The 24,653-nt window shown below is 46.1% G+C and overlaps 2 protein-coding genes across 3 annotated transcripts in view; one reads left to right on the top strand and one right to left on the bottom strand.

Moving 5' to 3' along the window:
• The window catches only part of LOC126095112 (DNA-directed RNA polymerase III subunit RPC3), a 116,263-nt gene extending 104,731 nt beyond the window's left edge, over positions 1-11,532 (bottom strand). Inside the window, exons 1-3 of one of the 2 annotated variants that reach the window (XM_049909821.1) lie at positions 11,182-11,532; positions 10,976-11,100; positions 10,774-10,907 (exon numbers count right to left, since the gene is read on the bottom strand). In XM_049909821.1, coding sequence (XP_049765778.1) covers positions 10,774-10,907; positions 10,976-11,100; positions 11,182-11,328 — 406 coding nt within the window. In that variant the 5' untranslated portion in view covers positions 11,329-11,532. The remainder of the gene's footprint in view (positions 1-10,773; positions 10,908-10,975; positions 11,101-11,181) is intronic. The other variant, XM_049909820.1, reaches the window with a different exon arrangement.
• Positions 11,533-11,669: 137 nt separating this feature from the next.
• Positions 11,670-24,653, top strand: part of LOC126095111 (AP-2 complex subunit alpha) — a 318,173-nt gene continuing 305,189 nt past the window's right edge. Inside the window, exons 1-2 of the mRNA XM_049909819.1 lie at positions 11,670-11,965; positions 12,266-12,352. Coding sequence (XP_049765776.1) covers positions 12,289-12,352 — 64 coding nt within the window. The 5' untranslated portion in view covers positions 11,670-11,965; positions 12,266-12,288. The remainder of the gene's footprint in view (positions 11,966-12,265; positions 12,353-24,653) is intronic.

The following is a 24,653-nucleotide window of genomic DNA, read 5'->3' as shown; positions in this document are numbered from 1 at the left end:
GCCGACAAAGGACGACAGAGTCCCTGCGGTTGGCTCGCAGGGATGACCGCCACACAGTCATCGTCTCCTTGATGGCACGGAGTTTATTGGGCATGATCCGATTGCGCCATTCAGCATCCCAAAGCGCAAAAACTTTTCGGCGGAGGACTGCCCGCAAATCAGTCTCTGGGAGGCCAACGTCCAGAGACTGTTTACTCGTGGCCTCTTTCGCCAGGCGGTCAACATGTTCATTGCCCGGGATACCGACATGACCGGGGGTCCACACAAAGACCACAGAGCGGCCGCAACGCGCAAGAGTATGCAGGGACTCATGGATAGCCATCACCAGACGAGAACGAGGAAAACACTGGTCGAGAGCTTGTAAACCGCTCAGGGAATCGCTACAGATAACGAAGGACTCACCTGAGCAGGAGCGGATATACTCTAGGGCACGAAAGATGGCGACTAGCTCAGCAGTGTAAACACTGCAGCCAGCCGCCAAGGACCGTTGTTCGGAATGGTCCCCTAGAGTTAGCGCATACCCGACACGACCAGCAACCATCGAACCGTCGGTGTAAACAATTCCAGAGCCCTGATACGTGGCCAGGATGGAATAAAAGCGGCGGCGGAAGGCCTCTGGAGGGACCGAGTCCTTCGAGCCCTGTGCCAAGTCGAGCCGAAGGCAAGGGCGAGGAACACACCACGGGGGTGTACGCAGAGGCGCCCGGAAAGGAGGTGGAACTGGGAAAAACCCAAGCCCGCAGAGAAGCTCCTTGATGCGTACGGCGATCGGACAACCCGACCGGGGCCGACGGTCTGGCAGATGGACGACTGACTGCGGGAACAGGACACGATAATTTGGATGCCCGGGCAAGCTAAAAACATGGGCAGCATAAGCGGCCAGCAAACGTTGGCGTCGGAACCGCAGTGGAGGTACACCTGCCTCCACTAGGACGCTGTCCACAGGGCTGGTGCGGAAAGCACCAGTGGCAAGGCGTATCCTGCTGTGGAGAATTGGGTCCAGCACCCGCAACGCAGATGGGGATGCTGAGCCATAAGCTAGGCACCCATAATCCAGGCGAGACTGGATTAACGCCTGGTAGAGCCGCAACAGGGTAGATCGGTCGGTGCCCCAGCGGGTGTGGCTCAAACAACGCAGGGCGTTGAGATGCCGCCAACACGCTTGTTTAAGCTGCCGCATATGAGGCAGCCAAGTCAACCGGGCATCAAAAAGGACACCCAAAAACCTGTGGGTCTCCACCACAGCAAGAAGTTAGTCGGCAAGATAAAGCCGCAGCTCAGGATGGACGGTTCGGCGCCGGCAGAAATGCATAACGCGGGTCTTGGCAGCCGAAAACTGAAAACCACGCGCTACAGCCCAAGACTGCGCCTTGCGGATTACGCCCTGTAGCTGACGTTCAGCTGCTGCAATGCTAATAGAACTATAGTAAAGACAGAAGTCGTCAGCATACAGGGAAGCGGAGACAGAATTTCCTACTGCCGCAGCGAGACCGTTTATTGCAATTAAAAACAGGCAGACACTGAGGACAGAGCCCTGGGGTACCCCGTTCTCCTGGATGAGGGAGGAACTATACGAGGCCGCGACTTGCACGCGGAAGGTATGATACGACAGAAAATTTCTGATAAAGATCGGCAGAGGGCCCCGGAGACCCCATCCATGAAGCGTAGAAAGGATGTGATGACGCCATGTCGTATCGTACGCCTTCCGCATGTCAAAAAAGACAGCGACCAGGTGCTGACGGCGGGCAAAGGCTGTACGGATGGCCGACTCAAGGCTCACCAGATTGTCGGTGGCGGAGCGGCCTTTACGGAACCCTCCCTGAGACGGAGCCAGAAGGGCCCGAGACTCCAGCACCCAATTTAAGCTCCGGCTCACCATCCGTTCAAGCAACTTGCAAAGAACGTTGGTGAGACTAATGGGACGGTAGCTGTCCACCTCCAGAGGGTTCTTTCCAGGTTTCAAAATGGGGATGACAATACTTTCCCGCCATTGCGACGGAAACTCACCCTCGACCCAGAGACGGTTGTAAAGGTCGAGGAGGCGTCGCTTGCAGTCCACTGAAAGGTGTTTCAGCATCTGACAGTGGATGCGATCTGGCCCGGGAGCGGTATCAGGGCAAGCGGCTAGGGCACTCTGAAATTCCCACTCACTGAATGGAGCGTTGTAGGGTTCAGAAGCGTTGGTGCGAAAAGAAAGGCTCCGACGTTCCATCCGCTCTTTAATGGAGCGGAAGGCCTGGGGGTAATTCGCAGAAGCGGAACTCATAGCAAAATGCTCTGCTAAGCGGTTTGCAATGACATCGGAGTCAGTACAAACTGCTCCATTCAATGAGAGTGCAGGGACGCTGGCAGGGGTCCGATAGCAGAAGACCCGTCGAATCTTGGCCCAGACCTGCGATGGAGTGACATGGAGTCCAATGGTGGACACATACCGCTCCCAGCACTTCTCCTTGCCTTGGCGGATAAGGAGGCGGGCCCGCGCACGCAGCCGTTTGAAGGCGATAAGGTGGTCCATGGAGGGATGTCGCTTGTGACGCTGGAGCGCCCGCCGGCGATCTTTAATCGCTTCAGCGATCTCAGGCGACCACCAAGGCACAGCCCTCCGCCGAGGGGACCCAGAAGAACGGGGAATGGCAGACTCGGCGGCAGTGACGATGCCGGCGGTGACCGATGTAACCACCGCATCAATGGCATCAGTTGAGAGAGGCTCAATAGCGGCAGTGGAGGAGAACAAGTCCCAGTCAGCCTTATTCATAGCCCATCTGCTAGGGCGCCCAGAAGAGTGACGCTGTGGTAGTGACAGAAAAATCGGAAAGTGGTCACTACCACACAGGTCGTCATGCACACTCCAGTGGACAGATGGTAAGAGGCTAGGGCTACAGATTGAAAGGTCAATGGCGGAGTAGGTGCCATGCGCCACACTGAAGTGTGTGGAGGCACCATCATTCAAAATCGAGAGATCGAGCTGCGACAATAAATGCTCAATGGTGGCGCCTCGACCTGTTGCCACTGACCCACCCCACAGAGGGTTATGGGCGTTAAAGTCGCCCAGTAATAAGAAAGGTGGCGGCAATTGGGCTATCAGCGCAGCCAGGACATGCTGCGCGACATCACCCTCCGGTGGAAGGTAAAGACTGCAGACGGTAAGAGCCTGCGGCGTCCACACCCTAACAGCGACAGCCTCTAAAGCTGTTTGTAGAGGGACAGACTCGCTGTGAAGAGAGTTAAGGACATAGATGCAGACGCCACCAGACACCCTTTCATAAGCTGCTCGGTTCTTATAATAACCCCGATAGCCACGGAGGGCGGGGGTGCGCATTGCTGGAAACCAAGTTTCCTGCAGAGCAATGCAGAGGAAAGGGTGAAGGCTGGTAAGTTGGCGGAGCTCAGCTAGATGGTGGAAGAAACCGCTGCAGTTCCACTGGAGGATGGTTTTGTCCATGGCTGAGAAAGGCGTGCCGGGACTGGGACGGCAGATTACACCGCTGGGTCACCTGCTGCCTCCGATTGAGCACCCATGCTAGTGCTATTGCTATTCACGGCGTCTGAGGGACCGGCGAGATCGAGGTCCTCAGCGGACGCCAGAATCTCCACCTCGTCCTCAGACGCAAAGCTAGAAGGTAGCGATGGGGTGGCTACCACCGCGCGTTCCTTGGGCTTAGAGCTGCTCTTCTTTGATTTCTCACGCTGCTCCTTGGGTTTAACTGGCTGGGAGGGCTTCACCGATTCAGTCTCCGGGACTGAGGAGGATCGGGAAGCCCTTCGACCTGCAGATTGTGGGCACTTACGCCACTGTCGATCGTCAGCCTTCCCGCCGGTGGAAACCTGGGAAGGGAGGGACCCAAGGGACCCCTTGCGAGCGTGAGAAGCCGAAGAAGTTGGACACTTCTCCGGCTTAGAAGCGGGGACCGACGTCCCCGATGGGGGGGATGGTGTTGCTCCTGAGGTAGGTGGCACAGGAGCAACCCAGTGGGTAGAGCCCCCCACTGGCAAGGGGGCAGGAGGAGTTGTACCACTCGTCAATCCGGCCGGAAGGCGCAAAACTGATGGGGCTAGCACAGGTGTTGTAGCAGCGGCGTAGGAAGTTGTCATTCGCACTGGATGTAATCGGTCGTATTTCCGTTTGGCCTCAGTATAAGTCAGTCGGTCCAGGGTCTTATATTCCATGATTTTGCGCTCTTTCTGGAATATTCTGCAGTCTGGCGAGCAAGGTGAATGGTGCTCCCCGCAGTTGACACAGATGGGAGGCGGGGCACATGGAGTATCGGGATGAGATGGGCGTCCGCAATCTCGACATGTGAGGCTGGAAGTGCAGCGGGAAGACATATGGCCGAACTTCCAGCACTTGAAGCACCGCATCGGGGGAGGGATATAGGACTTGACATCACATCGGTAGACCATCACCTTGACCTTTTCCGGTAACGTATCACCCTCAAAGGCCAAGATGAAGGCACCGGTAGCAACCTGATTGTCCCTCGGACCCCGATGAACGCGCCGGACGAAATGAACACCTCTACGTTCAGCTCGTCATCAGACTGCAAAAGGAGGTCCCTATGGAAAATAACACCCTGGACCATATTTAAACTCTTATGTGGAGTAATAGTAACGTTAACATCCCCCAACTTGTCACAAGCAAGTAACCTGCGTGACTGGGCGGAGGATGCCGTTTGTATCAGTACTGAGCCAGAGCGCATTTTTGACAAGCCCTCCACCTCCCCAAACTTGTCCTCTAAATGCTCGACGAAGAACTGAGGCTTTGTGGAGAGAAAAGACTCCCCATCAGCTCTCGTGCAAACTAAGAATCGGGGCGAATAACTGTTACCTCCATCCTGGGACTTACGCTCTTCCCACAGCGTGGCCAGGGAGGGGAATGTTTTCGGATCGTACTTCTGAGCATTAAATTGAGCCCGAGAACGCTTAGAGACTGCTGGCGGCTGGCCGCCAGCGAGAGATGATGTACCACGCTTCATTGCGGGTCATCCGCCCTGATGCCACCTACTCCGACCAAGGGCCCTCCCCACGGGCGCCACCCAGCCACAGCAAAGGCCACCTGGCAGGATGGCCGTTGCCGGGAGTCCTGATACCCCAGGAGGATAGGCATCTACTCCTTGGCATACGTGGGGAGTTAACGGCGCAGGCATCAGTAGAGCGATCCCTGTGTTGTCAGGGGGCTACAACCAAGAGGGTACATGGCGGCCCCACCACAACGGACTGGCTACCGTGCTGGATCTTAGGTGCAAAACTGTCCAAGGTCGTCGTCGCAGTTAAAAGAAACACTGCAGAGGGCAGCGTGGTAATCGCACCCAGGGACGTATCCCCGCCCTAAAGATCGAAAACGAGCGGGACACCATTGCAACGACGTGAAAGCCGGCTAAAGGTCTAATTGCACAACGGATACAGAGCACCATGTAAGGCGCCCTTCCCCAATTGGCTCGCTCTTCGGAATAATTTAGAAAGATGGAGGTCAAACCCGAGAGGGGACCATCACATAAGGCCAAAACATGTGAGACTCCTTTTAGTCGCCTCTTACGACAGGCAGGAATACCGCGGGCCTATTCTATCCCCCGAACCCGCAGGGGGGGCAGCAGGAGGTCCCGATGAAAAATAACCCCCTGCGTCCTATTTAGTGCCAGATGCGGGACAATGGACACTGGGATGTCCCTGAGGCGGTCGCACGCCTGGAGCGCCGCCGACTGTGTGGCGGAGGTGGTCTTTATAAGAACGGACCCCGAACGCATCTTGCTGAGAGCCTCGATTTCCCCGAAGATGTCTTCAATGTGCTGAACAAAGAACATGGGCTTGGAGGTGGCGAACGTCGCCCCATCGGTTCGAGAACAGACCAAATAGCGGGGGAAGTACTTCGCCCCAAGCCGGCGGGCCTGTCCCTCCTCCCAGGGAGTGGCCAAGGAGGAAATGGCAGGAGAACCAGAACTAGAGACAGTACCTTTTCTTTTGAAAGACTCGGCCGCAGAGCGACCTGATACGTGTTGACGTTTCATCTGCAAAACGTCCGCCCCGATACCACCCACTCCGACCAGGGGCTCTCCCCACAGGCGCCACCCAGCCTCAGCAAGGGCCACCTGGCAGGATGACCATTGCCGGGAGTCCTGATGCCCCAAGGAGACGGGCATCTACTCCTTGGCCGACGTGGGGAGGGTGCAGCTCAGGTATCGGCAGTACGATCCCTGTGTTGTCAGGGGGCTACAACCTAGAGGGTACATGACGACCCCACCACAACGGGTTGGCTACCGTGCTGGATTTCGGGTGCCATGGAAAGTCCATCAGGATCGTAGGTGCAGATGGGGACGCACTATGGGCGTAACTTGTACAACCCATCAGGCGTTTAGGCCCAATTTGAGGAATAGTGGGTATGGTTATAACGCCAGTACAATGCTGAGTGCCAAGGTCTTAGTGCACTGAGGACCAGTGGTACACCACGTAAGACGTCCTTCACCAAAAGGCTCGTACTTCTGTATAATTTTGAAAAATGGAGGTCAAACCCCAAGGGGGACCATCACAGGGAAGGCCGAAACGGTTGAAACTCCTTTTAGTCGCCTCTTACGACAGGCAGGAATACCTCGGGCCTATTCTTACCCCGGACCCGGAGGAGGTCCCAGCCTGGACTCTCAATCCTTCTTTAAAAACCTTAATCCTACTCCCAACATCACCACTGCTGAAGCCCAGGCTATCCGTGATCTGAAGGCTGACCGATCCATCGTCATTCTTCCGGCGGACAAGGGTTCCACGACTGTGGTACTTGATCGTCGGGCGTATGTGGCTGAGGGACTGCGTCAGCTTCCAGACAACACTACTTACAAAGTTTGCCAAGGTAATCCCATTCCTGATGTCCAGGCAGAGCTTCAAGGAATCCTCAGAACCTTAGGCCCCCTACAAAACCTTTTACCTGACTCCATCAACCTCCTGACCCCACCAACACCCCGCACCCCTACGTTCTTCCCACAATTCACAAACCCAATCATCCCGGCCGTCCCAATGTAGCTGGTTACCAAGCCCCCACAGAACGCATCTCTGCCTACGTAGATCAACACCTTCAAACCATTACATGCAGTCTCCCATCCTTCATCAAAGACACCAACCACTTTCTCGAACGCCTGGAATCCCTACCCAGTCTGTTACCCCCGAAAACCATCCTTGTAACCATAGATGCCACTTCCTTATACACAAATATTCCGCATGTCCAGGGCCTCGCTGCAATGGAGCACTTCCTTTCACGCCGATCACCTGCTGCCCTACCTAAAACCTCTTTCCTCATTACCTTAGCCAGCTTCATCCTGACCCACAACTTCTTCACTTTTGAAGGCCAGACATACCAACAATTAAAGGGAACAGCCATGGGTACCAGGATGGCCCCCTCATACGCCAACCTATTCATGGGTCACTAAGGAAGCCTTCTTGGTTACCCAGGCCTGTCAACCCAAAGTTTGGTACAGATTCATTGATGACATTTTCATGATCTGGACTCACAGTGAAGAAGAACTCCAGAATTTCCTCTCCAACCTCAACTCCTTTGGTTCCATCAGATTCACCTGGTCCTACTCTAAATCCTATGCCACTTTCCTTGGCGTTGACCTCCACCTGTCCAATGGCCAGCTTCACACGTCCGTCCACATCAAACCCACCAACAAGCAACAGTACCTCCATTATGACAGCTGCCACCCATTCCACATCAAACGGTCCCTTCCCTACAGCCTAGGTCTTCGTGGCAAACGAATCTGCTCCAGTCCGGAATCCTTGAACCATTACACCAACAACCTGAAAACAGCTTTTGCATCCCGTAACTACCCTCCCGACCTGGTACAGAAGCAAATAACCAGAGCCACTTCCTCATCTCCTCAAACCTGGAACCTTCCACAGAAGAACCCCAAAAGTGCCCCACTTGTGACAGGATACTTTCCGGGACTGGATCAGATTCTGAATGTGGCTCTCCAGCAGGGATACGACTTCCTCAAATCCTGCCCTGAAATGAGACCCATCCTTCATGAAATCCTCCCCACTCCACCAAGAGTGTCTTTCCGCCGTCCACCTAACCTTCGTAACCTCTATAGTTCATCCCTATGAAATCCCCAAACCACCTTCCCTACCCTCTGGCTCCTACCCCTGTAACCGCCCCCGGTGTAAAACCTGTCCCATGCACCCTCCCACCACCACCTATTCCAGTCCTGTAACCCGGAAGGTGTACACGATCAAAGGCAGAACCACGTGTTAAAGCACCCACGTGATTTACCAACTGACCTGCCTACACTGTGAAGCGTTCTATGTGGGAATGACCAGCAACAAACTGTCCATTCGCATGAATGGACACAGGCAGACAGTGTTTGTTGGTAATGAGGATCACCCTGTGGCTAAACATGCCTTGGTGCACGGCCAGCACATCTTGGCACAGTGTTACACCGTCCGGGTTATCTGGATACTTCCCACTAACACCAACCTGTCAGAACTCCGGAGATGGGAACTTGCCCTTCAGCATATCCTCTCTTCTTGCTATCCGCCAGGCCTCAATCTCTGCTAATTTCTAATTTCAATTTGCCGCCGCTCATACCTCACCTGTCTTTCAACATCATCTTTGCCTCTGTACTTCCGCCCCGACTGACATCTCTGCCCAAACTCTCTGCCTTTACAAATGTCTGCTTGTGTCTGTGTATATGCGGATGGATATGTGTGTGTGTGCGCGAGTGTATACCTGTCCTTTTTTCCCCCTAAGGTAAGTCTTTCCACTCCCGGGATTGGAATGACTCCTTACCCTCTCCCTTAAAACCCAAATCCTTTTGTCTTTCCCTCTCCTTCCCTCTTTCCTGACGAGGCAACCATTGGTTGCGAAAGCTAGAATTTTGTGTGTATGTTCGTGTTTGTTTGTGTGTCTATCGACCTACCAGCGCTTTTGTTTGGTAAGTCTCATCATCTTTCTTTTTAGATATATTTTTCCCACGTGGAATGTTTCCCTCTATTATATAAATATAAACAAATTTAGATATCCACCCCCACACAAAACCACACAAGACGACGAAAAAAAAAAAAACCCAAATCACAAAACTCCCCAAATACCACTAAACACAATATCATCTGGAATCGGACACTTCCCTTCACCTATATTGCTCAACAGCAGCTCCCGATCCCATAAATTAGGATCAAATACTTCCCTTGGCTTATATAGCGCAAAAACATCTCCCGATGCCAATATCAACATACACAGCCACACATTGGGATCGAACACTTCCCCTTGACCTGCACACTGTTAATTTTATCCGTTATATCCATTCCTGAACAAAAACCGATTCATTTTACTAAAATTACCACACGATGTACAGCAAACAACACTAAATTAACCTTCACACAAAACCCTTAACTCACTGAAACGAATTCCACTACAAACACAGCCGACACTCGAACAATTCTGGATAATGAGCAAAAGCAAACTGAGCCCATTACACCACACAAACGAAAACCCTGAAAATACCACCAGAGAGCACAACAAACCACAACACGATGACATCTACAAACACGCTGCACTCACAAACCGAACTCCGCGCCGTCATGACATCCCACAAGACAACACCCTTACGTCACGGGTCAAAGCCGACGCATGGGGTCGGACGCTTCTGTCGACCCTAAATTCTAAGCCAGGATGAAAGGTTACAGTTTAGCTGTGAGTTGCCAGAGACAATGAATGTATCACATTATCCCATATATGGAACACTGTGCACTCTGTAGTTATATTTATGTCCCTGTTGAAAAACCTTATTTTACTACTATAGTCTGATATTTTCAGGTTCAATACATTTGGAAACATTAATAATGAGAATATTCCCACCCAAAACTCCCATACTCCTGCTGCAATACCACTACTATGACAGATAAACGTTGCTTCACTGTATGCAAAGTTGCCACACTTGTTGATAGCATTAATTGTCAAAGTTGGAAGATTGTGTAATATTTTTCAACACTTCCAGGCAAATTTGTCAAATTTATGTGACTGACTGCAAATAGAGCTCTCTAACCACTTCACAAAGAGATAGCCCCCTTTGTTACCAAGCTTGTGTGTAAACTGGAGGTAATCACATTCCAAGTAGTTCGTCTTTTTTGTGTAGCTCTGATCTCCTTACATTTCTATTACATAGAACAACAAAATAAAGAATTTGATATTTTGTACACTATTTTATGCCATTATCTGTGGTTAAGCTTTATCTTATTCTGTAACTCTTGTGACAGCCTCTCAGGAAACATGTTATACAGGCTATATAGGTAATAGACTTATGAACAAATGCCATAAGTTCATTTCCAAACATCTATCACACAGAAGTCATGTTCAAAACTCCATGGATACTTGACAGATAACAGGCCCATAGAGTCAGGATGAAGATTTGGGAAGATAAGAACAAGAACACTAAAGGTAACAAAGGGCTGCACACATCCTTTAAAGGGCCGAACAAAATAACTGACAGTAAAAATAATTTCCTATTACTACTGAAACTTCTGCTCTTCATAAAAATTTAATTTTATTCTTTTTGTAATGTAATGGAATGATCTAAATGGTGTCTGGAAGTTTAAATGTCAAATAACATGGAAATTTAACGACTTGGTCATGAGTCCCTCTTTGCGAGGCATGAGAGTTTTTATGGGGAAAGTAATTCAGCCCCGAGTATATATTTATTTTCTAACTACATAGACCAACTAAAACCAATACAATTCACACAGCATAATGACTGTACTTATAAGCAAATGTAATAGTCTGGTTTTGTAAGTATGGGGCTATACCTTTCAGAGTCTCTTTCAGTCGTGTTGCTGCCTTAATAATGATACTTGATGCTGTGTCTTGACCAACTCTTAAGGTTTCCTCTACGATCATTTCAGCCTCATCGCCGAACCTTGTCTTTATTAACAGCAGATACCTAAAACACACACATTACTCCTTCTGCCAGATTTTTATTCATCGTTTTAATGTGTTGAACAAATTTACCTAGGATAACGAAGAAGTAATATAATTTTTTCTGGCTTCACTGTGTACTCAGCAACAGAAGCAATTTGGCTGGATGAAAACGTTACAAAACCATATTGAATAAGGATCCGCAGGGCCTGCTTCACCTGTCAGCCAACAAAACGATACTGATATAATGAAATCATGTTATTTAAGACAAGCAGGACATACTGTGTTGTAATTCTCACCTTCGGCGGAGGTAAACGTGTAGTAGCCACTATTAATCTGAGCGGTTTTGTACCCCATTTCATAAGATCGCACGCAACCTTTTCAACGATTTCTCCAAAATGCTCTAACAATAGAAGACAGCATAATTTTCCATATTTAGCAGACATCTTCGGTATTCTCGATTACAGCGATGTTTAAGGAAACACGCACCTAGTTCCACCTTTTCATTCACCCGCACACACATACTACATAACCTCCACTAGAATGAAAACATCAAACAGTGCAAACACTGTAAGCGATGCAGAAACACACTAAATCTCTGACATTCAATAGAAGTGAGTCATAAATACACCAAACGTGCTTCTAGTTTCGTAACAATAAAATGTTGAAACTGAATCTTTTTATAAGATATGTCACCTAAATTGAAATCAATTTAACATTTTGATTTCGGTATGAATTTGAATTACAGCAAATTAAAGAAATATGACGTCATGTGTTCTTTAGTTAGGTGAAAGCATTTTTATGCAAAACTGGTAAAGGAATCGGTAATCTTCAGTTATAAAGTAACTGCGAGAGCGACGCGAGAGCATTTGCCTAGGTTATGTTGGCAAGGCAAATTGACATGTCTGAAAGTCTACCGCCTACCGCTGATCGCAGTGCCCTGTCATAGCAAGTGGGTGTAAGACACAATTTCCCAATGGCGACCTCCATAGTTTCACTGAAGTGCTTGCTTTAAGGACAGTTTTATACGAATTTTAGGTTAAGCGTGTATTTATTTGTGTTGCAGGAGCGTTTCATATAGAGGTAAGTTCCGTATAGCCCGCTAAATTGTAGAATGAACTTTAGGTATAGTAAATACAGATCGAGACTTCATATATACAACACCGCACTACATAGTGGAAAAATAACCTCGTACGATAAGTTTGACATGTGTATGCGGTAACTTCGTGCATTTGTGCGGGCCTTTGCTTGTACCATTGATAGGCAAATTACTTCTAGAGGGAAAAAAAATGCTAGTTTGGGAATACGTTGTCTGTTAAACCAAAGCTGTTCGATACACATCTGTTGTTACTCCTCTGCTTGATCTCAGTTATGTGTTTATAGCGAACCAAGACACCGTAGCCACAATGCCTGCAGTTAGGGGTGACGGTATGCGGGGGCTAGCAGTTTTCATCTCGGATATAAGAAACTGTAAGTATAGTAGTTTATTATTACACTAATAGTACCAAAAATATCTGTTGTACCTCCCCTCAAATTTATTTTACAGTTTTTCCTGTCAAATACGAAGGATGAATTTATCTAGGGAGGATGGTGCTGCACTGATAAAATATTTCATTGGTTTGGATACAAACAAGCCCTACTTTGCATTACTCTGTGAAACTCCAAATTGATAGGCATCTTTTTTTTCCAACCAAATGAAACAAGTTTCTTAGTATTGGTATAATTGTAGGAAGTAATTAAACAATATTACAAATTCATGCATGTCAGCTGAAGTTCATTGATAGTTCTGAGATTGACAAATGTTTGTAGTATGCATATGACATTGAAGCATGTTCTACGTATGCATGATTATTACTTTGACTCGAAAAATGAGGAAATACATTATTGTAGGAATCTTAGGGAATTAAATTAGAATGACGTCAGCTTTTACATCTGTCAGTGAATATCATTTTATGTACACATGGATTTAATTTCAGTATTGCTCTTGGTGCAGTCTTCGGTTGCTGCTTTTAGTATAACTGTTTGGAGTGTTGTGTTCATTAGAGAAAGATATCAGCTCAAATTTCAGAACACTATTTACAAAATGTGTTGGTCATGAGATCATCAATATTATATAAATTGTGCTATCACATATAGTAACATAAATGTTATGATGCAGAAAGCCATAATGAATGGATTGTCAGCTGCATGATATTGTACAGAATGGTTCAGGAATCCGGAATGAATACATTGTGAGCTGCATTATATTGCACAGAATTTCCTACTTCAGAGTTATGCATTAACTTTAGTTGTAGTTTTGTGGTGGTCATTCATCCAGGTGGATAATTTGTTCATGGCAATTTCCATGTAGATAACTGTCAGTGGTTGCAATGAATGTGGTATACAATTTTGCTATTTTTACAAGTGACCTCTGCATTTGATGAACATGAATGGACTGTAAAAAGTAGTAGTGGGCAGATGTATGGGACAGGTTTTGCATTTTGCTGCTTCAAAGATGTCAACCAGCAGGAGATGACAGTGGATGGGAAAGTAATAATGGAGTTGGTGAGCAGGAAATACTATTTTGGGTGGGATGGAATGGAATGTGAACAGCTGTTCATTTCAGGACATGACAAGAAGTTTAGTCCTTAGCGAATATGACTCACTTATTTCATTACACAGTGCAGACTTTTTCACCGCTGAATTTCATTGCTGCCTGTTTTTGTTTTAAGGGCATTGGACATAATGCTCACACAACATAAATCATAAAGGATCCCTTGTTTCAGTTCTCTGCGGTGTTGTGACGAAAAAAAGGTGCCCCTTTGTGGCTGTTCAGTGCAGTGAAGTCCATATATAGATAAGTCCCAGGAAATATGTGTGCACAAGGCTGGGACAGTAGTTTCACTTTGCAAAGGACTCGGTAAAACCTTCATCCTACTGAAAGTAGAACTCTTCACTATAAATACGCGCTTCACTAGTGGTGGCCTGACTGTGTGGGTGTAAGTTACTGTGTGTACTGTGGCATCTGTTGGATGTGTTGGTAATGACTTCTGATATTGATGAGAAGAAGTCAAATCACAAAGGAAGGAAAAACGGGTGAGGATACGTAGTACTATGGTTAACTTGAAGGGATTAGGCATCAAATTGGTGTTGAGAGGGGAAGTTGTATAGCAACGAGACAGAAGGTCTTTGATGACTAGTGGGATATTGCTGTGTACTTAACTGGGTTTTCCATCAGTTTATGTTTGTATGTTAATTTCCAATTTTTTCTAGTGCACAGGGAATACCAAGGGTGATGACAATGTTCCATTGTTAGGAAGTATTACAAAGACAGTATTTACCAGTCTCTACACATTTTAGTAGGTCCAGTAAATGTGGAAGTACCTTCAGGAAAACAATTTCATCAAGATGGTATGAAGTATATATTGTGTTCCAACATTATGATGTTTCTAAAAGAAAATGGTCTGTTGACACACAACCAATAAGGATTCACAAAATATCAGTCTTGTGAAATGCAGATGGCTCTACATTTGTGCGAACTGATGAGTACTATGGAAAGGGGATCTCAAGTTAATTGTTTGCCTGCTTAGCTGGGTGATAACGTGCTTGCCTCCCGTGCAAGCGGACTCGGGTTCGATTCCCGGGCGGGTTGGAGATTTTCTCTGCTCGTGGACTGCTTGTTGTGTTACCATTTTTTGTCAAGTTAATTCCAAATTTCTGGATTTCCAGAAGGTTTGTGACACTGTTAATCATAAGTGGCTCCTCATCAAATTGTTTGTCTATGGAGTATCATCCTAATTGTGCGACTTAGAGATTTACTGTCAGAAAGGTCGTAGTTGGTATTAATTGATGGGAAGTTATTGAGTAAAAACAACGTAATGCTTGTGGTTCCCCAAGAAAAGTGTTATCGGTGCGCTGCTGATCTTAATCCATATGCACTGCCTGACCAAAAAAGTGAAGCACTCAGAAGACATGGTCGGATGTCATTGTAACGGTTACACATGAATGATTGGTATGTAAATGATTAGTTACAATTCTCTTTTACAGGTAGAATGATCATCAGATTGAGTTAGTTGTTCATGTTTAATATTGTTACCAGGCCTGGTAGGGCAAACAAGGGGCCTCAACAGTGGCAGATCTTTAGTGATCTCCGAAAGACACGGAGATGGAGTGTCTTCATGTGAGAGTGTAATTAGCACCCACAGAATTTGAAAGAGGCCTTGTAGTGGGCCTCGCCAGCTGGACAAATTGTGCAATATCTCTGGGCCATTCGGTTGTGACAGTGGCCTGATGCTGGATGGAATGGGACTGTGAGGGCAGCCATACTTACCATAGTTCTGGTCAACCATGTCTGACCACCACAAGTGAGAACTACTGTGTTGCACGCTGTAACCCCCTCACATCTGTACCTGCTGTCTGACAACAAATGAGGCAGTGTTTGGAGCGGTGCTGTGACAGGGAACTATGAACTATTGATGAATGATCCTGTATTGTGTTCAGCGATGACTTGCGGTTCTGTACTACCTATAACAACCACTGTCGTGAAGCATGGTGTTGACCTCGAGAGAGCCCCTTTCTTCCAATCTTTTTGAGAGGCCCAACACTATATTACTGCTGGTTTCAAATTGCAAGAGCCATCAGGTATGACATTAGGTTACAGCTAGTAGTGATTGAATAAATTCTGCTGGTACAATGATGCGTCCATGGTACGTCCCAATGCCCTGCATCCTCACATGTTACCTCATGCAACAGTCTTGTGATGACCTTTTTAATAGGATAATGCTTATTTACTCATGGAGCATGTGTGTATAAACTCTGTGATGTCAAGGTGGTGGTGTGCCAAGCAAGCTCCTCAGATCTGCCTGCAATAGAACGTGTATTGAACCAACTCAGATGTAAACTCTGTCCTAGTGCTAATATTCAGGATATCAAGGACTAATTATAACTGTTGTGGACCATGTTGTTGCAGTGTAGAGTGCAATGGCTTTGACATGCTTTCCAGCTGAGACAGTGGATGCAATCAGGCCAGAGGAAATGCAATATCAAATTGATCAGTGGGTTCATACTGCTAAGTTCTTTTTAAATTTGACTTGATTTTGTAATCATTAAATAATGTGCTCTCTCAACCAGTGAAGTTTCATGTTTCCTCCTGACCTAATGGGTGCTTAAAAATTTTTTTTATACAGTCAGTGTAAATGTTTCAGTAGACAGTCTGAGGAGTCTCTTAGATGGATTGCATATGATGATAGTGTTTAACATCTAGCAAAGTCTAATCAGTCAGTTGAAATTAATTGTAAAATTAGACAAAATATCTGCATGGTATGAAAAGTGACAATTGACTTTAAACAGTGTAACATGTGATCTCCTCTACATGATAACTAATATTTTGTTAATTTCATTACATGATAAGCCACACAGATTTGATGGTGGTAGATTAAATTAAATACCAAGATATTACAATTACAAACCACTTAAATTGAACCACTACATAGGAAATGTTGTATGGTATTGTACCAAAGACTGATTTACTAACAGAACACTTCTGCTGGTGCAAGAGATCTGCTGACAAGTCTGCCTATGCTATCTTGTCTGTTCTCTTTTGGAATATTGCTAAGTGATTCGGGCTCCTTACCATATGGGATTGATGAAGGATGTAGAAAACGTTGAAAGAAGAGCAGCTCATTTTGTATTATTGTGGATATGATAAGCATGGTGGTGTGGAAAACAGTAAAACACATTTTTTTCTTTGTTACAAGATAATTTCATGAAATTTGAATGGCCATCTTTCTCCTACAAATGCCAGAATATTTTGTTAACTCCCTACATAAGGAGAAATGGCCATTGTACTAAACTAAGAAACATTGCAGTTCAAGTGGGGAAAAAGATTAGGTGTTGCTTAATTGGTAGGCTAAATTCATTACACAACGGATGCATACATGAACTATCAAAATTATGACAGTATTTAAGTGACTCATTGGTAAGTGACAGTCATTACTAAAAGAGAATGCTTAACTTGATTACCTACATTACTGTGAAAAGAACAAACCATAAATTACAGGTGTTACTCATTATTCACGAATATTATTACTGGTATCAGAGGAGATTACATCAGGAACATTCACTTTCTCTTTCCCCATCATCCTCGGTTTCTTTCCAGAGCACGTCATCTCCACTGCCATCCAGAATATTTGAAATACACCATTTCATGAATGATTTTATGATCATTATTGTTTAGATGCTTTTCCAGAAAGCTGAAACCTAGTGTACTTTAATGTGGAGGTGGGGTTCTTGTCGGAGTCAGTTCATGGTTTAGTTCGCAAGAAATTTTTGTACTGTTTGTGAAAGTAATTTTTAAGAGATTTATTTATACTAATGTCTAGGTGTTGTAACATGAAGTCATTCTTCCAGGAAGGCTGTGGATCTTTAGTTATGTCATTAGTGAGATGACCACTAAATGCATTAAGACAAAGCATTGATGGTAGTTTGGAAAGCCCATCAGGACAATGTTCCCATGTGTTAAAGTCGGCCATAAAGTTTGTCATCCATCCTGTCTCTTGATTTTGAACAATGACATCATCAGGGAACAATTTTTCATTTTTAGGAGTCTGTTTTTTTTCTGTTCAAAGATTAAGAAAGAGGAAGTCTGCACCCACTTACCATGATTGCCAACGTTACAGTTATGCACTGTTCTCCACACCCTGATGTTTTGATGGTAGCTTCTTAAGTCCCTTTATTATGGAGCATATCAAACCAAATTGGCTTCTAATCAGTGTTGCCTGTTTGGTCCAGCGGAAAGTTCTTCACTTTCTTGAAGTGTGATGATGTATCTCTGAAATTTTAGACTTTTTCTCAAAATCCTGTGGAAGCTTTTAGCATACTGTTGTACAGTGTAGAGGTGAACCTGACAGTTTCATAAGTGATCAGTTCACCCATGGTTTGCTTTAAACTCTTGCCTTGGTATATTAAGAACTACAGCAATCTCTGTTGCTTTGTTCGTATGGTGTCACTTGTTGTAGAGTACCCAGTGGTACTAGTAGCTGCAAATTTCTGTTTCTTTGTACGCAAATTTTATTCTCAGCTACATTGAATTCTCATTCTGCCCTCCTGTTACCACATATTTCAGCATAAAGAATTACTTTACACTTTAAAGTAGCATCATAAGATGTTCTTTTCTGCCTGCCCTCAATGTTGTGACTACGTGATGTAAATAACTACACAGTAATAGGGTAACAATAATGTAACAAGGTTGAGAAGTACAATAATTCATTGTGACGTAAGGAACAGCATCTAAATTTCAGTGATGCTGGTGAATGATGGATTGAAGTTTGTACTCAAATGTAATGCACCATCAAATCATATGCACACTCCAGTTCTGAATACTGCAAATGGTGAAAAAGTGTCCATCAGATTAATGTAAATATGGTAATTAAATGAATCTGGCAAATACTGTTAGCTTAGGTGTAAATTGGAGTAATTGTCCCAATGTAGATGAGAGCCTTCAGTATGAGCCTGAAATATCTGGATTATCAAGGGACCGTTCAGTTCTTTCAGAGGCCTAGTAAAAACATGTGAGAGAGTAACATTTTTTCTGATAGATATGCTCCACATGTACTAATCATTTCTTGGACTTATTTTCACTGACTGTATGAAGCTTGTTCTTCTTTTCAGGCAGTATTAAAAATAAAATATCACAAAGGAGTAGATCTATTGTGGTTTCGATGTAGTGGTGGTGCACTTTTTCTTGTCCCTCTGTGTTCCAGAGTGTTTATACCCGTTGCCAACCTCAGTTACACAACAGAATTGAGTGCCCTAATAATAATTAGCCATTGTGAATATAATGCTGGCAAGTGTGTGCTGTTGCATGCAGTGATTTTTAATAATATTCACAAAAATGAGTGAAGAGGCTTTACCTGGCCCTTCTAGCAACTCGCCCATTCCATTTTTTGTTCTTTTTGTACGTTGTAAGTTTGTTGCCCTTTGAAAAGATGGGGTTGGTCTCAGCAGCCAATGCGCTACAAGCTGATTGAAAGCTTTCGCTCCCAGCATACTCTATTCAGGGTCCAAGTAAAAGTGTGTGGGTTGTAAAGGGCATGAATTAATGGCCAGGTGGCATGTTTTAACTAAAAAATGTTCATTACATCTTAATTGATCTGGTTTCAGCATAACATTGAACTGGTATTGTTTGTTCCAGCATTAAATGTAAATTAAAAACTGTATGGCACAGAGATTGTTACATTTAATTAATTATTTATCAGTGATGAAACCAAGAAGATATTGGAGGTTTATGAACCTAAAGATCTGTGTATTAGCTGTTACTGGCAGTGAAATGAAGTGTAAACACTGAAAGCTATAAAGTACTTCAATAGCATTGTACAGTTCAGTATGATATTCACTCATTCAGGGGTGCATTTTACAGTGACACAGGATCTGTTAGCTAAATAGAAACAAATTTGTTTTTGGGTGTGCTCACGTGTTTGTGCGTGTGTGCACATCCACGAGTGCATGCGTGCACACGCACATGCCCAAGATAAATGTATTGAAACTGTTACATGGAATTAGAGCTCTAGTAGTCAAAGTAGACTGCACTGCTGTGTTACTTCGTATGGTTCATTAGAGATCTTACAGCATGTAATAGATGCATTACAATTGGTATTTTCTCTAACTAAACATGAATAAGGAGAGAAAGAGTGGCAAATATTTGTTAAATATCCCAAGTAGAGCACTGTATAGTGGCTTGTAAAGTATTTGTGTAGGTTTATGTGTGCAAACTTACATTCTCTAAGGCAAAATAGTAAAATTATAGGGCAGCAGAATGACTTGAAGAAACCCACTAATGTTGTTGTTTAGAGGGGAAATCCTTGGTTTGTCAGACAAGGCTGTGGGAAAAATCCTGTGGTGTACTATCCAAACAGACCATCTTAGCATTCATCTGAAGTGATTTAAACAGATAAAGTTGGTTACGTCTAATTGTAGATGTCCAAATGGTTATTTGATCTGTGTTAGCCTCAAATGAAGCCCTTATGTCAAATATTGGATACGTACCTTGCTAGATCAAAAACTTGAAAATTTAAGGAGGAAAAAGCTCATAAGCATTTCCTTGTTGTCCTGGTTTAAATATTCCAAGGGCCGCTAAGTATTTCAGAAAGAATGTGAAAAACTGGGTCATTCAGGATAGAAATTAAACTTGTACTTCGGGATACTTTGTAGACTGCAAGTCAAACCCTGTTTGACAGGAAAGTTTAATCATAGTTGTAGGACACATAAGGAGAAGGTTCATGTGTATTGAATGGTATGAAGAAATCCTCAGCATAATCCATGAAGGTGAATCTTGTTATTGGTGGTGGTAGCTGGATTAATCAGTTCAGTACAAAAACTGTCTGTTGATAATGTGGATCCGTCCTCATGGGCATTCAGTAAAGAAAGGGAGGGCAAATGAATAAAAGTGGCTGTGTTGCAACTTTGCCTCAGGAAGGGTAATGAACTGTCAGTGTTACATGATTAACAAAAATAAATAAAAAAATAAAATAAATAAATAAAGCAGCAGCGAAGGAGAAGACTGTGGGGACCATACTGCATAATTACAGTGTGCTATTACTTGCAGTTAATAACAGCAAAACATTGTTTACGAATTATAGAAATTCAGTAGATGAACTTAAAATAATTCAACTAAGTATCACACTACTGTAACCATGGCTGTAGTAATATCTCGACAGAAAGCAGTGGGTCACAGTAACAATACAACAATAATGGCTAAATTTGAAATAACATTAAGTCCCTCAATGTTCAGTTTCTTCACCTACTCCTGTATTTGGATTGCAGAAATGACAAATGTGGGACATACGACAACTCTAAAAAACTAATGTTAGGGGAGGACAAATGTATGCTCATAAAAAGGTCCAAATGCATCCATAACAACACAACCCAGTAGAGTAATAAACAGGCTTAAAACTCTACAAAATTTTCTTGGGTACCCAGCTGCAGCAAGTGGTTAAAATGCCATGAGATTTTGACCAAACGCTCCCAGGCCATTGTCAACTGGATGACTGCTGATGGCTGCTGGTATACCCCTACATACTCCAGCTGGCAGCTGTCAAGACACTAGTGCTCACATCACCATATGTGTACATCCAGTGACTCTGCGTTTGCTGCCCCCTCTGGGTGACTCACAACTCTTACACTGAGTACGTGCTTGGCTATCATGGGCCCCACCAGCCTTTGCAGCATTGTTTAGCATTCTGTGCTGTAAGCCTCTATATGTCCACTATCCCTTTTCCCCTCACCTTTCCTTCAGCTGGCCTTCCTGGGGTAGACCCCGCTTGGATTTGGTACAAGATTTAGGACTCTGCTTTTCCATTTCACTTCCATTGCTCTGTACATCTTTTCATTAATAAATAAATGGTGCCCGCATTGTGGGATTTGACGTTCCACCAATTCTCCAAATTTTTCCTAAGTACAGATTGTGCAGGGAAGGTTGCCCAATGTGGTGTCTGTTCCACCTTTGTGCCTTTCCACCTTAACATCCTTACGTTCCAGTAAGGTAGTGTATCTAAAACTAAGCACTAGGTAGTCTGCCCAAAACCCAACGTGGTACCTTTCCTGTTGTGGGGGATGGGAGACTGGAGTTGTCAAGTACCTGCACGGTAGTAGCCACCTGATGACGTGGGGATAGCACTGTTGGTACGTGAGCTGATATCTCCCTATGTATGTCAAGGAGTATGTGCCTGACATGACTGGGGCACAAGGCTCTGAGCAATGGATTACTGACCAGGTGGCTGTTGCTGAGACAGCCGTGGGAAGAGCCCCCATTTGGAGTGGCTAGCCCAATCTCAGATGACTCGCATATGAAGCAGGTGAAGCTTTCTCCCACTGCTGGTCACATCGCCCCAGCAGTCTCTTCAGACCCCCCAGTGGGTCCGGGGGTTAGAATAGGCCCGAGGTATTCCTGCCTGTCATACGAGGTGACTAAAAGGAGTTTCGCACATTTCGGCCTTCATGTGATGATTCCCTGTAGGGTATGAACTCCATTCTTAAAAATTTTCCCAAAGAGCAAGCCAATTGGGGAAGGATGCCTTACAAGGTGCATTGTGTCAATCGTGCTTTGAGATCTTTAGCCCACTTTCCCATCGTTGCATTGCAGTCCTGCCCATTCTCCATGCCCTCAGGGGGCTCAGCGTTTAGTTACTGGGTACAGGCTTGGCGACCCCGGGGTCCCTGAGCTGGGGACTGAGAAGCACCACCAGTCCTCAATACTGTAAGCTCTGAGCGACCACCGTAAGGCGCGACAATGGAACGTTGTATGGTACAGAGCCTGGGGATCTTGCCTTAACTGCCTGGGTCGTGAGGATGGTATAAACCTCTCTAAAAAAAAAACCTCAATCTCAAGGTGTGCTGCGCGCTGAGGAGGTGCATGGCTGTTGAGGTAGAACAGTTGCTAGCGGGCAACCTCTGGGGAACCTACCGCCCCCGGTTGTATTAGGCTTACCCAGGCAAGCGGGGCTCTGTCTGGGTGGACATTCCTTTCCCCTTGTGTCTCGTGGGACCACCATGGAGAAAAAATACGAATAGTGCGCTAGCACGAGTCTCTAAGAAAGGAAAGTTCAATGCTTTAAAGTATGACCCCCAATCTTTCCCTTCCCTGCCCACACCAGGGGAGGAATGGCGGTCTAAATTACCTGATGAGACGTATTCTCCTCGTTTTTTGGTTTGCAGCCGAACAGATGGGGACTCATTTCTGACCACAAAGCATCAGTTTTTTGTGGAAAATTTAGAGGACGAGTTTGGAGAAGTTGAGGTATGTCTAAAATGAGGTCTGGAGCAGTCCTCATACAGACAGCATCCCCAGCACAGTCACGGGCATTGCTTGCTTGTGACGAGCTCGGTGATGCTGCAGTCTCCATTATGTCTCATAAGAGCCTCAATATGGTTCAGGGACTTATTTTTCATTGTGACCTGTTGTTGCAGTCTGACGACGAGCTCCGTGCAAATCTGGAACGCCGCGGTGTCCACTTTATACGACGTGTCTTAAGGGGACCTAAAGATAGTAGGGTCGCCACTGGCGCATTCATATTGGCTTTCGTGGGTGACACCCTGCCAGAGAAGGTCAAGGTGATATATCGATGTGATGTTAAGCCTTACATCCCTCCTCCCATGCGCTGCTTTAAGTGCTGGAGGTTTGGGCATATGTCATAGAGATGTGACGCCAACCCGACCTGTCGGGATTGTGGACGTGCCTCCCACCTCAATGTCCCGTGTTCACCACCCCCTGTTTGTGTCCACTGCAGACAGAAACATTCACCTTGCTCGTCAGACTGCACGGTTTATCAAAAAGAACGGAAGATCATGGAGTATAAGACCTTGGACAGGCTCACTTACACAGAGGCTAAATGCAAGTACGATCGACTTCACCCTGTGCGCATGTCATCGCTGTATGCTGCAGCAACTTCGATTTGGCCATCCCTGGCGATGAGCCCTCAAGCTCAGCCGCTTTTTGTGGCCACTCTAGCTCGGCTGTCTATTCCCGCCCCCCTGGTAGTTGGGGGGGGAACACCCTCTTCCGTTGCTCACCTGTTTTCAACATCGGGAGTAACAACCCCTCCTTCTTTGGGGACTTGTCCCCACCTCTGCGCCGGAGAAGTGCCTGCCTCCTCCAGCTCCCCTCGCCCCTCCAGATGTCAGCCAGTGGCTGAAAAAGCCACCACCTGAGGGCCGTAGGGCTTCCAGGTCTTCCTTGGTCCATGAGACTGTGTCGGAAAAGCCCACACAGCCTGATAAATCGAAGGACAAACGGGACCCTACCAAAAAGAAGAAAAAGCAAAAGGAGAAAGACATAGAGACAGAAAAGGAGCTCACCACTGCACCTGAAGATGATGTGGAGCATTTAGCGTCCACTCAGGAGCTAGATGTTGCTCGACCCGCAGCTCCTATGGAAGTTGATCAGGCTACTTCGCAATTGGTGGCGGCGAGTGCTTCTAAGGCTTGACCTGTTCCCCCGAGGTTCCTCCCCCTGCGGGTCCGGGGTAAGAATAGGCCCGAGGTATTCCTGCCTGTCGTAAGAGGCGACTAAAAGGAGTTTCAACCGTTTCGGCCTTCCATGTGATGGTCCCACTTGGGGTTTGACCTCCTTTTTTCAAAATTCTACAGAAGTACGAGCCTTTTGGGGAAGGACGCCGTACGTGGTGTATCACTGGTCCTCAGTGCACTAAGACCTTGGCACTCAGCATTGTAACGGCGTTGTAACCACACCCATTATTCCTCAAATTGGGCCTAAACGCCTGATGGGTTGCACAAGTTACGTCCATAGTGCGTCCCCATCTGCACCTACGATCATGATGGACTTTCCATGGCACCCGAAATCCATCACGGTAGCCAGCCCGTTGTGGTGGGGTCATCACGTACCCTCTAGGTTGTAGCCCCCTGACAACACAGGGATTGTAATGCCGATACCTGAGCTGCATCCTCCCCACATCGGCCAAGGAGTAGATGCCAGTCTCCTTGGGGCATCAGGACTCCCGGCAATGGTCATCCTGCCAGGTGGCCCTTGCTGAGGCTGGGTGGCGCCCATGGGAAGAGCCCCTGGTCGGAGTGGGTGGTATCGGGGCGGACGTTTCGCAGATGAAACGTCAACATGTATCAGGTCGATCTGCGGCCGAATCTTTTAAAAAGAAAGGTACTGTCTCTGGTTCTGGTTCTCCTGCCCTTTCCCCCTTTGCCACTTCCTGGGAGGAAGGACAGACCCGCCGGCTTGGGCCAAAGTACTTCCCCCGCTATTTAGTCTGTTCTCGGACCGATGGGG

This window comes from Schistocerca cancellata, chromosome 8 (assembly GCF_023864275.1).
Source record: "Schistocerca cancellata isolate TAMUIC-IGC-003103 chromosome 8, iqSchCanc2.1, whole genome shotgun sequence".
In the NCBI taxonomy this organism is placed as follows: Eukaryota; Metazoa; Arthropoda; class Insecta; order Orthoptera; family Acrididae; genus Schistocerca; species Schistocerca cancellata.
The sequence above is the reverse complement of the archived record's forward strand: the minus strand, read 5'-3'. Positions and strand labels throughout refer to the sequence as shown.